The sequence below is a fragment of the Syngnathus scovelli genome, chromosome 15, assembly GCF_024217435.2.
Source record: "Syngnathus scovelli strain Florida chromosome 15, RoL_Ssco_1.2, whole genome shotgun sequence".
NCBI classification, from domain to species: domain Eukaryota; kingdom Metazoa; phylum Chordata; class Actinopteri; order Syngnathiformes; family Syngnathidae; genus Syngnathus; species Syngnathus scovelli.
This window is the reverse complement of record NC_090861.1, coordinates 5,533,767-5,549,586: the sequence shown is the minus strand read 5'-3', so window position 1 is coordinate 5,549,586 and position 15,820 is coordinate 5,533,767. Positions and strand designations below refer to the sequence as shown.

Genomic DNA, 15,820 nt, shown 5'->3' with positions numbered 1-15,820 from the left:
GCTTTGCTTTGGGACCGCTCTCAGCTCTACCATCTGATTAGCATTCGTAGCATTATTCATGTCATGAATACACAAGGAGGCGCGCAACAAATAAAGGCCGACGCGCATCCGGGAAGCTGATAAATATCACATGGGCTTCACATTTCAAACTTTCAAGATTGATGTGTTCCAAGCCCCAGGCGATGATGGTTAATTTCAGGTTCAAACAGATCCAGTGGCCACATGATGAGAGAACAAGGGTTTTTAGCAAACATCACATTCGCTGCCGCTTTCTCCCTTTTCCGGTCAAATGATCACGAGAGAATGTGCTCTACAGTCCAAAGATCTTAAGCTGACACCGACAGTAAGGTTCAAATTTGTCCTGTGAGCGACCACCGCTAACCGCTAACTCGTCATTGGTGAGTGAATAAATCATTCACAAACTTATTTTAGTTAACTGCGACGTTCCCACAAGGCATGCACACACACAAACACACGTACAGATTTATTTTGACATTTTTAAATAAACGCAGCAGTCTCCAAATGTTTTAGTGCCACTGGCGATTTCCGTGTATTTGCAAGGATCAAGTACGTTCCGACCAAAATAAGTATCTTCCAAGTACGTTTGCTCCTTTTCAACCTGTTTGAGCAATGTGGCTTTTGTTTTTTTTGTTTTTTATATATTCAGAATAATCTGTTTTTATGAGGTAGCATTGAGTGATCTTAAAGGACAATCCATAAGAGTGATGCCTAACAAGATTGTTGATGTTAAGAGACACAGCGTTGTGGATTTCAGGAGGGTGAGTGGGAGTTCTGGGCCTACTCGAGCCTCTCCGGTGTCTCGATAATAAAGTCAGCAAGTGGTCTGCGAGATCTGGAAATGTTTTGGTGTTTGACGGAGTTGTTGATGTAAAGCGGTATCATGTAGACTGTGAAGTCAAGGTGTCAGAGTTAAGAGCCAGGTGGGATGCCTTAGTTGATTGGAGGTGGAGCCACGGATGATAAAAAAACAACTTTGGCTATCTGGATGAAGTGCATCTGACTTTATTAGCTGAAGGTGGTGGAAAGGGTTACTCAAGCCAGCATCGCGGCTCGCAAATGGAGAAATCAGCCAGCTATGTTGAATAGAATTTCCATCAGTATCTTTGAAAGGGGTTATCTAAGATAATGGCTTCACGGGTTCATTACCTCGTTGTCAAATTTGATTTCTTTTTCTCCTCTGGGCAGATTGGAAAGTGATTGCCCCCTCCCCCCCTCGACCCCCCCCCCCCCCTCCCCAAAAGAAGACTCCAACTTTCATCAAATCCAGGCACGGGACGGCAGCGTCTACCTCATCAGAGTGTAAAGCTTGTCATCTCTGTCTCTTATTTGGATCTCCTGTCCTCCCTCTCTCTGGCCTCCTCTTTCCTGTTTTCCTTTCTCCTCCTCTTCTCTTCTTTCTTCTCATCTTCCTTGCGGAGACGTTCCCTCTTCTCCTGTTCTATGCGTTCCACCTCCCGCCGGACCCGCTCTCGCCTCTCCTCTTTGTCTTTCTTGGTGAGGCGGCTAATCATTCGTTCAAAATAGCTCTCCCTTCTCTCGCCCTCTTTCACCATTTCCATGGCGAAGCCTTCTTGTTCCTTTGTGTCCTCTGGCGCCGCGGCACTGATTTTCTCGCCCCCGCCGTCAGCAGCAACATCTTCCTTGGGCGCGTCTCTGGCCTCCTCCGGCGGCGGCGGGCAGGTGACCTGTTGAACTTCCTCGGTAAGGCTTTCTTCCTTGGCGCCTTCTTTCTTCTCTTCCTCCTTGGTGTCACTCCCTTCCACCCCGGTATCATCTCCTTCTTCCGTCTTGGCCTTTTCTTCCTCACCCTGGTCTTTTGGGCCGCTGTCTTTGTCTTGGGCCTCCACCAAGCTCTGGCCTTGGTCTTTCTGGGCCACCTGGGCTTGGTCTTCCTGGGCCACTTGGGCTTGGTCTTTATCTTGCTGCTTGCCACTCTCTTCCGGCTCCTGTCGAGCGCTCTCCTTCACGTCTTGGTCTTTCTCTTGTGTCTCCTGTTGAGCGCTCTCCCTCATGTCGTCCGCCGCCGCCGCCGCCACCGCCGCCACTGCCGCCAGCGTCGCCACCTCCCCTTCAACCGCCTCCACTTCATGGCTCACTTGGTCTTGAGCAGAACCTGCTTCTTGCTCCTTTGCATCATCACTCACTTTGCTCTCCTTCTCTTCTACCTTGACAGTGTCTTCCTCGCCCGCCTCTGTGACACTTTCCTCTCCTTGTGTCTTCTCGGCGACACTCCCCTCATCTGCCTGGGCGCTCTCTTGCTCCCCTTCCGTCGTCTCCTTGGCGACACTCTCCCCCTCTTCCTTTCCACTGTCTTTCTCCCCCTCTTTTTCACCCTCTTTGCTGTCTTCCTTGCCCTCTGCCTCTTTTTCTTGGGCGCCACTCCCTTCTTCCTCGACTGGCTGGGCACTCTCTTGACTGACCTCCTCCGTGACGCTCTCTTGTCCAGCGTCTGGCTTCTCCCCCTCTTCCACTGTGGCACTCTCTTCAGCCCCTAATGTAGCAGTGCTCTGTTCAGCCGCCGCTTCCTCAGTGGCACCGCTCTCTTCCTTGGGACTCTCTTCCTTCTCCGGGCCCTCGCTGACACTTTGGCCTTCTTGTGTCTCTTCAACTTCCTTGTTAGTCTCCTCTCCAACCTGGCTTTTGTTTTCTTGCAGCTCCTCCTCCTTGGCAGCCCCCTCCCCGCCTTCCTCTTCAGCCAGTTTCTCATCTTTATTGTCATGATTGTTTTCCTCCTGCTCAGCATTTTCTACGTCAGCCTTTGAGTCATTTCCTTCTTTGACTGTGTTTTTATCCTGGTCACCTTCATCTCCTTCCTCGCGGTCACCATCTTGGCCTTCCTCTTCCACGTCCTCTTGGTCATCCTCTTCCACATCATCTTGGTCATCCTCTTCCCTTTTGTCTTGGTCATCCTCTTCCTCCTTGTCTTGCTCATCCTCTTGCCCTTCCTCTTGGTCATCCTCTTCATCATATTCTCTGTCCCCTTCGTCTCCGTCGTCCTCTTTCTCCTCCTCCCGGTCATCGTCCACCTCGTCGTCGTCGGCATCGCAGTCTTCCCACTCGTTGTCGTCACAGTCTTCCCACTCTCCGTCGTCGCCTTTGCAGTCACGCCCTCCCTTGTTCTCGGCCTCCTCGTCGCCCTCCTCTTCCTCGTCGCTCTCTTCTTCCTCGTCGCTCTCTGTGTCCTCCTCGTCGCTCTCTGTGTCCTCGTCGCTCTCTTCTTCCTCCTCGCTGTCTTCGTTGTCGTCGCTCTCTTGGTCCTCATAACTCTCTTGCATGGCTGCCTCCCCATCTCCTTCATCTTCCTCCACATATTGCTCCTCTTCACAAGTGGCCTGGTATTTGGTGTTGTGGGTCCCTTCTAGCTTGTCATCACCCCCTTGCCTTGCTTCCTCCCACTGCCTGATGCGCTCTTTTTCCTCAGAGTTGGTTCTGTTGTCGCCCTGCTTCATCTTTGTCCATTCCTCCATCGCTCTGACAGCAATTTCCTGAATGGAAAAAATCAGGCACATGAGCAATGGTGGTTGAATCTCAAATATACAGTGGATTTAAAACGATTACTACCCCCCTATTCAAATATTAGTGATTTAATAAAAAATAAATAATAATAATAATCTGACCTAGAACTCATGTACACATACCACACGCAGGATCAGGTGATCAAAGGTCTTGATTTGGTCAAGAAGCTCTTGTCGTTCTCTCAGCAGTTTGCCTTTCTCTTGGTTCCAGCTCACCTCCTTGTCTGACATTTCCATGGAGAGAGAATCTTTGGAAGCTTTTAGTTTCTCCAGCTCTAAATTGGTTTTGTACAATTCAGCCTTGGTTTTCAAGAACATCTTTTCATTGGCCTGCATTCTGTAAGACAGCTCGGCTTTTTCCATCACCAGTATCCTATTGTCCGCTTCCAGATATTGCACTTGGGAGGCAATGCTTTTTTCCCGTTTCATCCAGCGGCTTTGCCACACTTGGTTGAGTTGCATGTGGTATTGCTTGAGATCTAAATTACGCTTGTGTAAGTCAGCATTGGTTTGGAGTAGAATCCTCTCATTGGCCTCCCTGCTGTTGTACACTTTGGTATATTCCTCTAATAATTTGATATAGTCCACCTCCAGGTTCCTCAGGGAGGATGCTATGGTCTCCTCCCTATTCAGCCACTGGGTTTGCCACTCTTCATTGAGCTGGTTGTAGTAATGCTTGAGCTCTTCGAACCATTCACTCCCCTTCGTCCATAGCTGTCTAAACCTCTCCGTCTGATACTGGAGGAGTTGCACATTTTGTTTTAGGGAGTACTTGTCCGTGGGCTCCATTTTCCTCTCTATTTGGTGGTTTCAGTGCCACATTGGTGCCGACAAGATAATAGTCCCCACTTAATTTGAGCTTTCGTTAAGATCCCGCCAGTTGCGGCTCTAGTTCATAGTCGAACGACTACGATGATTTGTGCCAATGATATCGGCAGGGCAAAACGACTCTAGCCCACAGTCATGATGACACCCAAAAGAGGGCATATTGCTCTACATCACAGTCATGTGGCTAATAGACTTTGTGATGACGTAATCGTGATGCCATTCGGGGTTAATGGCTTGACCCCATGGCTACTTGACTATATTTGTTGTGCATTGCTTGAGCAATATGATTTTTGTGGAGCAATTGTGACACCTAGTGGATTTTTAATGCCATTGTTTTTTGTTGTTTTTTTTTAGGGCTGTTGCGCAAACGACATGAATGCGCATAATAATCCAACTCTGAGAGGCATTAAATGTCGCCGAATTGAGTGGAAGGCGTAATCCCTTGTCACCATCAATGAGTTTATGTTCTACCCTGTGACATAACTGTATTTTACACGAAGCCAAGTTAAATTGTAATGTTTGTGGACGGTGCTCCGTTTTTTTAGGACCCATGTTTGTAGACAATATGAGCATAAAAATATGTAATAAAATACGTCCACCGGGATCTTGTAGCTGGCCCCTCTTTTTCCGAGTTAAAGTGTCGAAGCGGACCTTTTAAGGTGACTTTTTGGTAACATTTTGATGGGTGTTTGAGCTCGGGTCCAGCTAAGGCAAGGGGCATCGCGGAAGCCTTTCGCAATGAGCAGATCACCCAATTGGCCAATCACGAAAGACACCGAAGCTGATGTGACTAAATTCTGGGCGCTCATTGGACAACCTTTGCGTGACATCACTCACCACTCTTCATTGATTGGTTATTGTCTGGTTATAGCACGGCGCTGTACCTTTCAATGTTGTTCCTGTCCTAAGGAAAGAAACCAACACCAGGTACAGTTATTCATTAAATAACTAATATTTTGTGTTACTAGATTATTAAGTCATGCTTTTATATATATTTGCGCTTGTGTAACGTATACTTTGGTGCATTAGACCGACAAGAAAAATGTTCATGTCTGAAGAATTTGCTCACAATTATACACAAATCCAAAATATTAAAACAATCGTGTGTTATTTTGATACGACTGTATCCTATGTTTAATACAATAGATAAATCAGCTTGATTTGGCAAAATTAGAAAATGCAAGCCATTCTTTTTTAATAATATTTTATTATTATTTTATTATTATTGCTTTCTCACTGGTAAATAAATACTTAACCACTGTACTTTAATTGTTGATAATCATATTCAGGTTCGGCCATGGATCTCGTGCTGAACGTGGCCGACTATTACGTCTTCACGCCGTACGTGTACCCAGCGTCGTGGTCCGAGGACGGCGCCCTGCGGCAGATCCTAAGCCTCCTGGTGGTGACCAACCTTGGGGCGACGATCCTCTACCTGGGTTTGGGGGCCCTCAGCTACTACTTTGTCTTTGACCACAACCTCATGAAACATCCCCACTTCTTAGAGGTACTCACATCCTTTCTTCCCTGTTTTACCTGCTTTCTTCCCTGTTTTATGTCTAATTTCCTCCCCCAGAATCAGGTTCAGAGGGAGATCAAATACGCTCTCACCTCTCTGCCGTGGATCAGCATTCCCACCGTGGCCTTGTTTTTTGCCGAAGTCCGAGGATACAGCAAAGTGTACGACAATGTCCACGACTCTCCCTTGGGTACGCTCTAATGTTGTTTCTGGGTTCAATCTCACGATGTTTATCGGTGCTGATGGATCTTGTGCACTTGCAGGTTGGACCGGGCTCTTCCTGAGTATGATCTCTTTCCTACTTTTCACCGACATGTGCATTTATTGGATTCACCGCTTCCTACATCATAAGCTTATTTATAAGGTGAGAACATGAATTTGCTCTATTTTGAAGTAACAGAGACATAATGTACTGTATTTCACCAGTTGGGGGCGGAGTTAACTTTGCCCTCAATTTATCCATTTCTTCAAATATCTATCTTAAGTGATTAATATGAAGTATTCCAATTAGAACAATATATGAATCTGTCATCAATTGTTCCTGACGTTGTCCACAGCTCTTTCACAAGCCACATCACGTGTGGAAAATCCCCACGCCATTCGCCAGCCACGCCTTCCACCCGGTTGACGGCTTCATGCAGGGTCTCCCGTACCACATCTACCCGTTTCTCTTCCCGCTCCACAAGGTGCTCTACTTGGTCCTCTATGTCTTTGTCAACATCTGGACCATCTCCATCCACGATGGCGACTACCGCGTTCCCAGCGCCATGACGGGCGTCATCAATGGCTCGGCGCATCACACCGACCACCACCTGTTCTTTGACTACAACTACGGCCAGTACTTCACGCTGTGGGACCGCCTGGGGGGCTCCTACCGATACCCGTCGGCCCTGATGGGCAAGGGTCCCCACGACTTGATCCGCAAGCTCCGGGCAGAGGGAAAGTTAGACAGCGGCAAAGCCAATGGACACAGTAACGCAATGCGCAAAGAGGAGTAACAATTGCTTTTCCGAAAGCGTCAATCACTACAGACAATCAGTAATGGTCTGGAAATCATGGTTAGGCTTCTTGTGTTTGCTTAATAAGGAGTTGCTGAGAACGATACAACCAGTTCTTACTAGCAATGCTCCAGTACTCGAGGAGGGCTAAAAGTGGATTTTGACTTGTGTGCAGACTCTGAAGATGCACTGTGCAAAAGTGTTAGTCCCCCACAAGTTTGGTGTTCAAATGAACTTTTTTTGTAGGACCATTAGTTATGCCAAGATTACACCAAAATCTGTACATGATCTTTGTAGCACTGCAAAAACAACTTTGATGGTGGGCTAAGACATAATCACTAATAATAATAAAAACAAGCACTTAAACGCATTTGGTTCATGATTTGTACTTTAAACACAAGCCAGAAAAACAAAGCAGCAGCTACCACACGGGAGAAAGCCTAATTGCACATGAGGAGCAACGACCAAAAGCAAACTGAAGTTACAAAAGAGCCTCCTGATCTCGTATGAATTGTTAAGCTAAATGTGCCTCTGATCTCATGAATCTTTAAGCTAAAGGTGCAGAATTGACTCGTCTCAGCAGAAGAACATGGGCGCCCAGAGGAAGGAGCGCATGGCCGCTCCTGTTGCTATGCCTGCCAGTAATCCCATGGCAAGGTGGTCAAATGCTCCGTCCCTCTGAACGATCAACTGGTGGGTGCCTGGGGAGCAGACGGCAATGATAATCACTTTATTGGGCTAAACCGGCCTTTAATGCTGCATTTCAGACTGCTTGGAAGTAGGAACATCAGAACCTTTGACTCTGAACTCTCGACAGAGCAGACTGTACCTGTTCCTGCTCCCGGCGTCATATAGAATGTGTGAAAGTGGTTAAGGGGTATGGCCTCATAGGAATCATTGTAGGGATCGTACATGAACACCTGCCGGAGAAAAAAGGCAATCTCAAGTTACACTTTTTATACACCCTTAAAAAGCAAACTTAAGAACGTAGATCTTACCGGGTTCCTTCTGGTTTCCAGCATGGTCAGTTTCCACGCGCTGAAAAAAGGGAACAAAAGCAACAGCACATAAAGTGGTGATAGTTTGCTGATTTTATTGCACATTATTTTAAGCTGATACTTTTTCTGTTCAATGGCAATTTTGGTGATGTTAGTTGGTGGTGTTTTTTGGGGGGTAGGTGCTGCTGTTTTGTTTAGCAACCAGGTTCAAATGAGCAGTCAACTCTTGTGTCTGTTTGCATTCTATGAGAACGATAACGGATCTCTGTCTTCGAGACAGTTTGCTTGTGTTTCAATAGGTGCTGCTGCTTAGGTTAGCAACAGAGGTCAAAGGGGCTCTGCGGTGAACTCTGCAATACCTACATGGACTCATCCTCGCTGTTGGCGCACAGGTTCATCGTTGAGCTGTCCTTGAATTGCACCACGATGATGTTCTCGCGGGGGTTAGTCTCAGGTGGCGTCACCCCTACGAGCAAAAAAACACTTTTAGCATCATGTTGCCATTAAGGACAAACAATAATGCTCTACCTTGACATTCTAGGCCGCAGCGTACATCTGCGCATGTGAGCTTGAGGTTGACGCGGTGCACCAGCTCTCGACGGCTGTCGCTCTTGTAGAAGCAAAAGCTGCCGTCCACCCAGAGGTCACACCAGTTCAACTTCCAGCGCTTCAGCACAGACGCTACACGGTGGGAAGCATGACCGAACATTCCAAGAATAAGTAACGCTTGGTTTGTTATCATCAGCACCCAATGTACTCACTCTGTCTCCAAAGCCAGCCTGACCTCATGAGTGCCATGTTTGTCACCTGTCGTCCAAATACAGGTAGAGGAACAGGAACAAAATGTTCTTTCTTTTTACCTACAATGGAACAGACACTGTTCCCCTGCTTGTTTATTTTGCGTCTGACAGATTATCCTTTCTCCTGTCACGATTGAGTCACAGGATAATTCTGGATTAGGCGAGCGCTTGCTCGGGCACCCCCACTTTTTAGCTTCATTTTCACCTGGGTTAATTTCCTCTAAACCAACACACAAACTTGGATAAAATATTCTTGTGACACAACCAGTCAAAGTAGTATGTCTTATGTTTTGTTGACGATATTGTTGTCACAGAATATAGTATATAAAATGACATGACACCAGGATTAGCCCATTTCTAAATGTCAGTTACACGACTATTCCAAGTATGCATGCAAGTCGTCCCTGTTGCACTGTTTTATGTTAATGTATTGTGTCTTGTGCAAGAATTTATGTTTTGTTTTGAAGTTGCGGGAGGAGGAGAACCATGCGAGTTTAAATCCGTTTTAAATTTTGTATTTCCGGTACAGTGTCGGCAGCAAAAATGAAGTCACTGTTTTAGAGCTGTTGGAAAACATTTTTTGATTTAATATTAACTAACGCTTGCAAAAACACATTTTTTAGTTTTGTTTTGATTAAACGCGAGGGGGAAAGAAATTCCTATTAGAAAATACATGACGTAATTTCCACAACAATGGACGAATAAACCCTAACTCAGCAGACAAACATAAAACACCGTCTCTAAATGTTTATTTTATATATATTTTTTCATCTGCACACGTCTTTTTTTTCCGTTTTGTTTGTAAATTTCGTGACGCTTGTAGCCCATTATTTCTGGTGGGCGTGGCTTTAGGCTGACACGCGCCTCGTGAAAAGAAAAACAACAAATACAATTTGGCTATAAACATATATTTGGATATATTTATTCATTTATTCTAGTTAGCATAACTTTAAGTACATTAACCACGTTTTTTGTTTGTTTTGTTTTGTTTTAAAATTGCGCGAGGAGGAGCCCCGTTTAAGTTTAAAGCCATTTAAACAACGTCACTTCCGTTCTCCACTGACAGCCCACCAGCGAAAAGAAAAACACAAACATAACATAGCGAGTGTCTTCCGGGGGGCTCACGGTGAGTGCAGTGATAATGTCCACAAAAATAACCATGTCGCTTGCAAAGTACGAAGCTAAAAAGTTGACATCGTTGACTCGAGAGGACTTGCCGAAGATTAAATTATTTCACTGCATGTCATGACGGGAGAAGGTAGTTTTAAGCACCACAATTCAAAACAGCAGTATACATTTTTACGTCGTTTTTCTTGATTGAGAAAGCAGGCACATTGGAAGACCGTCTTATCTTTTGACTATATTTATCAACACCGCACAGGTCTTGGTGTTCGGTTATTGCACCATTAGATTGACTTCTGCCGAACCCAGTTCAATTTTTTTATTTTTTATGTTTTTAACACGGCCTTGATTATTTTCGAGTGTAAACGAGAAATGTGTTTTTCCCCTCAAACGTATCAGACTCGTGTTTCAATTCGGCATAAACGACGACTTTGTACAAAAAACCGAATTGTTTTATTTTCCCCTTGAGTCTTCGGTTTACGACAGTGGTGACGTAACCCAAACGTGTGCGTAAGTCGGGACCTGTCGTCGTTAAATGACCTCCACTATGACACTAATAAGTCATAGTCAAAATGAACGTTTGTATGAGAAACACAACTAGGCAATAGAGACAAGATGCCAAGTGCAAGATGGATGTCTGTGTCTTCATAAGAAACTGACATATGTTCATCAGGCATAAATGAGCTTTCTCCCGTGCGCTATTGTCTGCAAGATAATGCACGCTGTTAAAATAATTGCCAGTCAAGAAGAAAGGAGGTTTCCCTCCGAGTGTCTTCCATTCACTTATAATATCACATTTTGTCACGTATTGTTGGGGGGGGGGGGGGGGTGCAAGGACGCCGTCTTGTGGCGGTTATATGCAAGTATGCGCATATTTTCCCATTCCCTGCTCTCTGCTGCTTTTTTTTCAATTTTGCGTTTCTTTTCTCAGCAGGGGAATGTGATCAGACGCGCCGTTGAAAAGCAGCTTTGCTTTTTGCTCTGCACACATCAAAGGTAAGATTTGGCCGATCTGTGAGAAACTATTACGACAGGAACATCAAACTCGAGCTATTCGAGCGTTGCGAGATGATTTGTCTGAAACCGATAGTCCTGATCATGGTGGATAAGAGAGAGGGACTTTGAGTGATGTCATCGCACTGTCAAAAAGATTCAAATATTCACACAGTGAGCGAGTTGCACAAATGAACAGTAATTCATTTTTACTGGCTTCATTGCCTGTTTTTACTCCAGGTCAGTGGATACATTTTGTAAAATGTCTTTGCTTATTTGGAGGTGCGGACGCAACAGGTTCTGTAAATGGGCACGTGGCCGGTCGAAGGTCATCGAGCGGCGTTAGTGCGGCCCGCTTGCGTCTCCTCACGTTTCAACTTCCTTGTCACTCATGCGATCACGCTGATGGGCTATTTTTAGAGCCCTTTTCCCTGCCGGCGTTGGGGCCCACGTGAGCTCGGTTCTCCCGAGAGGCCCTCGTGAACCCAAATGTAATATGAGCTCCATACAGTGGAAGTTCAAATGAAGTTTTCCCAGAGGAAACAAATGGAAATTGAAATAATCATCTTGTTTCCTTGACAAGTGCATAAAAAGTTCAAACGATGACAACGCGCTCGAATGAGACATGAAATAATAAGGGTCACTATGTTTTAGGGCTGAGACAATGGACCAGTCCTGTGATGAAGAGGTGGCTCGCACCTTCGTGCAGGTCATCAGCGACAAGTACAACACGGAGAACTTCCCGTACGGCCAAGGCCTGGGCGTTGTGGTGCTGCCTTCCCCGCCCGGCTCGCCCACCAAAGGTTAGCGGCGGTCGATTCCGAGGCGCTTTTTATCCTAATGCTGGCGCGCCCCACCTGCAGGTCACCTATTCTTGCCCAACGTGCTGGTTCTGAACGACTGCGGCATCAAAAAAGCGGGCGACAGGTCCGACATTGCTGCTTTCTGTGCCCATGTGGTGGAGCTGGACCTGTCCTACAATGAAATCCACGACTGGGCCGAGGTGAGCCAAAACAAACGACTTTCATGGTTACAACACGTCAATGTGATTTTTCTCGGGTTTGCCAGATCTGCGCCATTGTTTCCAACGTCCCCCACCTGGACTTCCTCAACCTGAGCATGAACCCGCTGAGCGGCGCCGCGCTGGAGCCGCCCATGGCCGAGGTGTTTGCTCGGGTGCGGCGGCTCGTCCTCATCAACACGCACGTCAGCTGGGAGACGGTGCACGCGCTCACACGAAACACGCCCGAGTAAGTAGAACGATGAGCACACGACCGCGTCCCTAAGCTGCCTTTCATTTGTGCTCCTGATTTCTCCCCCAGGCTGGCGGAGCTTTTTCTGTGCCTGAACGACTACCACAACGTGTCCCTTTCCTGCACGGCCTGCCCGTCCCTCCACCTGCTGCAGATCACCGACAATCACCTGCGCGACTGGGCGGAGGTGCGCAAGTTCGGCCAGATGTACCCCAGTCTCAGCGAATTGGTGCTGGCCAACAACAGCGTGGAGCACGTGGGCGACACCCAGGAAGCGCTGCAGCGCCTCTTCCCCAACTTACGCTGCGTCAACCTCAACAACTCAGGTCAGGAGAGAGGCGACGGGGCGCTATCAGCGTATTGCCCGTCTGAATGGCCACCGTGTTCCGTGGCTCAGGGCTGAGTGAGTGGGAGGATATCGAGAAGCTGAATTTCTTCCCCAAGCTGCAAGAAGTGAAAGTGATGGGGATTCCGCTGTTTAAGCCATACAACACGCAAGAGCGCCGCAGCCTACTTTTAGCACAGTAAGGCCAAGCTTTGCAACGTTGGTGCCAATGCCAGTTTCTAAATGTTGTTGCTAATTTAGTGCCTCCGCTCTGCAGGTTGCCAAATGTGTCGGTGCTGAACGGGGGAGCGGTGTCTGACAACGACAGGGAAGCTGCTGAGAGGTTCTTCATCCGTTACTACCAGGAGTGTCTGGAGCTGGAGCGTCCGCACAGGTTTGACCAAGAAATAAAGTGTTGGGCTTCGGTCAAGTTGCCGTCATGTCCAGCCGTTTAGGAAAAACAGTCAAAACAATTCGAAATATCCATCCTGCCGAGTACAGAGCGGCCCATAAGATGCTAATGCTAGCTTAGCAGGTGCAAAGGAAGACTTAAATAAAGAAATGAGCTTTGCCACAGCTGATGAATGAAGAACAAGCAGCTGAGTAGAAGGTAACACAATTCAGCAGATGCTAACCTTTACGACAAAGAAAATGAACTAACTTGGCGAAAACGGCGAGAACTCCATATTTTCGCTTCCTCGAGTTGGTCCGGAGAAAATGTTTAGTTGAGTGGGCGGGACTAACCTTTGGTGTGGAGACAATGCCACCACTCTCTTCTTGCTCAATGACTTCTTTGTACTGGGACTTCTCTGATACACGGAAAACGGATACACCAGCTAGCAGGTAGATATTTATAGCTTTTTAAATTTTCTTAGTTCTGAAAGCTGAAGTGGGAAGATTATTTTTTTCACTCTGGAAGCTGAGCAAAAACATTCATTTGAATAACTGCTGGGAAATTAGACATCATTAGAAGTACGTAAATACAAACAGCACCACCTTGTGGACGACCGACACTGAATCGGACCGCTTGGCGATGGTGTTGAGTGATTGACGTAGGAGTTGAGTTAATCTGTCCATCAGAGGTTCAAGCGCTGCTTGAATGTCTTGTGTGACATTGCAAGTCATTGAGAAACAGGCGTAGCATGAAAAGAGTCCAGCGAGCTGTACAGGAAGGATTAGTTGCAAGAGGAGTGACCAGACTCAAAATGAAATGCGAGTCTCAAGCTGAGGGACTGAAAGGAAATTGAGAGGAGACAGCGGGGAGGGAATATTGAGTGTTCTAGTCAGATAAGAAGAGGTGGCAACGTTGACATTTTTAACCTTTAATGCAAATTTTGATCAGGCACCGCAAAGCCATTGAATTGGGTCTTTGGAGACACAATGTGAATTGGTTCTTCATGTTTGACATACGAAAGACACAAACGAACCCGGAGATCTCATATTTGTCAGACTGGACTGCTCTGTCAGAGATTTATCATTAATCAGAAAAAAAAATCTAAAATATTAGTCACATACATACAAAGCGGGTCGCTGTTTGCACCGAAATGTTGAGCCTCACCGGTCTGACTCCTACAGGTACAACGAGCTGGTATCCAAGTACGGTCAACTGGCCCCATTGGCCGACGTGGATCTGACCCCCCGTTGCACAACGGTGGACGTCCGCTGGGGCGACCGAGTGGAGGCGGTAAGCCTCCGCCTGGAGTGGACGGTGGGCAACCTGAGGAAGCAGCTGAGGGCGCTTCTTCAGCTGCCCAACAACGGGATTAGGCTCTTCTACATCAGCCGGGAAATGGCTGCCGTCGTGGGACCGGAGGAGTTGAAGTGCGGCTTCCGGGCGCTCCACTCATACAGAATTCGAGATGGAGACGAGATCCTCGTCGTGCCAAAGGTGAAAAGCCGGTGTAGCTCCTCACATCTTTGATGTAGGACTTCTGGGTTTTGGGATTGGTTGGTTTGTTTGTGTTGGGGATTGGCAGAACCTGAATTTGTCTTGTACAAGAAAATGTTGGCGCTAATTCAAGGGCCACTTGGATTAGCAAGCAAGCTTATCTCGCTGGGAAGCAACCTTAGCTCGGGACAAGGGAATCTGAACGGGTTGTGTAAGGCAGCTTGTGAAGCAAAAACTGCAAAGAGTCAAGCCTTGCAAGTTTTTGTTGCCTTGGCTAAATGAAGCAGTTTACATTGTGGAGACTTAAGGCACCAACCAAGATGGACGCTCAAAGTTTTTTGACATTTGGGCTCAGGTGGCTGTTGACATGTTTTTGTTTGCATGTGTACAAAGCTACTGATTACACTCAACCTCAATGACGCAGCCACGTGATCAAATTAATTGCAAAAGCATCCGGTCCACAATTTGTGCGTCTTTGCGGACTAAATGGTAAGCAAACACCTGATGTAGTGTCAGGTGACTTGGTGTGTAGCGGGAGGGGCGGCGACCAAACTCAATGCCGCCCTTCTTCCGTGGCCCTCACAAACCTGACACCTCGAGTGTCCGCTCTTTCACGGGATGTAGGGTCATGACCTCTCCCACTGGCTCACGTTGACGTTGGAAAAAAGTTCTGTTTACCTTTGAGTTTGAAGACTCCCTGAAATGGCAGCAAAGTGAACATTTCGGTGGCCTCTGGTGGACATTTTGGTCCATATTTGGTTAACACTATCATTGTTTTTCACTGAGTGTTGGTTTTCATACATTCTGACATTTGTTTGTAAACGTGGATAAATTGTGACGCTCACAACACTGAGAATTTAGTACGATTTTCTACGAATCTTAATATGTACTCGTGCCCTCCTCCACAAAAAAAGACACTTGACCCAGATTTGTAGTGTTTTAATTAATTACTATTGTGAAAATAAAACGCTGCTCTGAAATGTTTGCTTACCTTTGAGTACAAGTTTTGATGACATTTTTACAGCCTGACTTGGAGGACGATTGGAAGTATGGCCTAGTGTTGTCGTAGTGTAGTAATTTCTACGTGTGGAATGGATGCTGTCAGTGATGTGCCCCTTTTACAGCTCTGTGTATCATTTTGCTTTGGTTTCTTCTGAAGAAATAAATTATAATCTTGTCCTCTGTGATGTTTGTCTTTTCATCTTTGAGTCTTCTAGATGTTTCAGGTGGGCAACCAATGAAGAAGTCACTCTCAGGTCTTCCAGGATTCTGGCCTTTCATTCTGGCTGGTCTAAGACTTTTGGCAAAGCTGCAATGTCACCCATTCCGTACGTGTCAGGGGTCATGTTTCCGGGATAGTCCTTTCCAATTAAAGTGCAGTGCTGTGTGGAGGGATTTAACCCAGCTCTTCAAAGAAGCAGTCATGAGGGGAAGAAGGTTTGAGTTTCTGGAAGAAGGTAGGCTTCGTCTTGAATGAAAGGCCAAGGGTAACTGCCGGGATCAGAGGTGGCCCGTTCACCCGCTCTTTGGATTAGGTGACTCCGGTCGTGGACCTTCATT

At 46.6% G+C, this 15,820-nt stretch overlaps 4 protein-coding genes across 6 annotated transcripts; 2 read left to right on the top strand and 2 right to left on the bottom strand.

Annotated features, from left to right (window-relative positions):
- Positions 1-1,260: 1,260 nt before the first annotated feature.
- LOC125982236 (protein starmaker-like) lies at positions 1,261-4,510 on the bottom strand. Its single transcript, XM_049742603.2, has 2 exons — positions 3,660-4,510; positions 1,261-3,506 (listed from the first exon to the last, which is right to left on the bottom strand). The coding sequence occupies exons 1-2, from the start codon at positions 4,323-4,325 to the stop codon at positions 1,344-1,346; spliced, it is 2,829 nt and encodes a 942-aa protein (XP_049598560.1). The 5' UTR covers positions 4,326-4,510; the 3' UTR covers positions 1,261-1,343.
- A 725-nt stretch (positions 4,511-5,235) lies between these two features.
- Positions 5,236-7,251, top strand: LOC125982243 (lathosterol oxidase). The gene is made up of 5 exons (XM_049742614.1): positions 5,236-5,291; positions 5,654-5,871; positions 5,941-6,073; positions 6,147-6,247; positions 6,441-7,251. Exons 2-5 carry the CDS (start codon positions 5,662-5,664, stop codon positions 6,879-6,881), a joined length of 885 nt encoding a protein of 294 aa, XP_049598571.1. The 5' UTR covers positions 5,236-5,291; positions 5,654-5,661; the 3' UTR covers positions 6,882-7,251.
- On the bottom strand, positions 7,252-13,091 carry plekhb1 (pleckstrin homology domain containing B1). 3 transcript variants are annotated; one of them, XM_068653141.1, is made up of 6 exons: positions 13,034-13,091; positions 8,408-8,560; positions 8,243-8,345; positions 7,880-7,919; positions 7,711-7,801; positions 7,252-7,582 (listed from the first exon to the last, which is right to left on the bottom strand). In XM_068653141.1, the coding sequence occupies exons 1-6, from the start codon at positions 13,056-13,058 to the stop codon at positions 7,458-7,460; spliced, it is 537 nt and encodes a 178-aa protein (XP_068509242.1). In that variant the 5' UTR covers positions 13,059-13,091; the 3' UTR covers positions 7,252-7,457. The 3 variants fall into 3 exon arrangements, with proteins under 3 accessions (XP_068509242.1, XP_049598576.1, XP_049598575.1); XM_049742619.2 differs by lacking the exon at positions 13,034-13,091 and adding an exon at positions 8,641-8,827; XM_049742618.1 differs by lacking the exon at positions 13,034-13,091 and having other exon boundaries at positions 8,408-8,621.
- On the top strand, positions 9,695-15,447 carry LOC125982240 (tubulin-specific chaperone cofactor E-like protein). Its single transcript, XM_049742610.1, has 9 exons — positions 9,695-9,805; positions 10,733-10,797; positions 11,449-11,597; positions 11,658-11,797; positions 11,863-12,044; positions 12,117-12,373; positions 12,445-12,571; positions 12,650-12,766; positions 13,948-15,447. The coding sequence occupies exons 3-9, from the start codon at positions 11,459-11,461 to the stop codon at positions 14,291-14,293; spliced, it is 1,308 nt and encodes a 435-aa protein (XP_049598567.1). The 5' UTR covers positions 9,695-9,805; positions 10,733-10,797; positions 11,449-11,458; the 3' UTR covers positions 14,294-15,447.
- Positions 15,448-15,820: the final 373 nt, after the last annotated feature.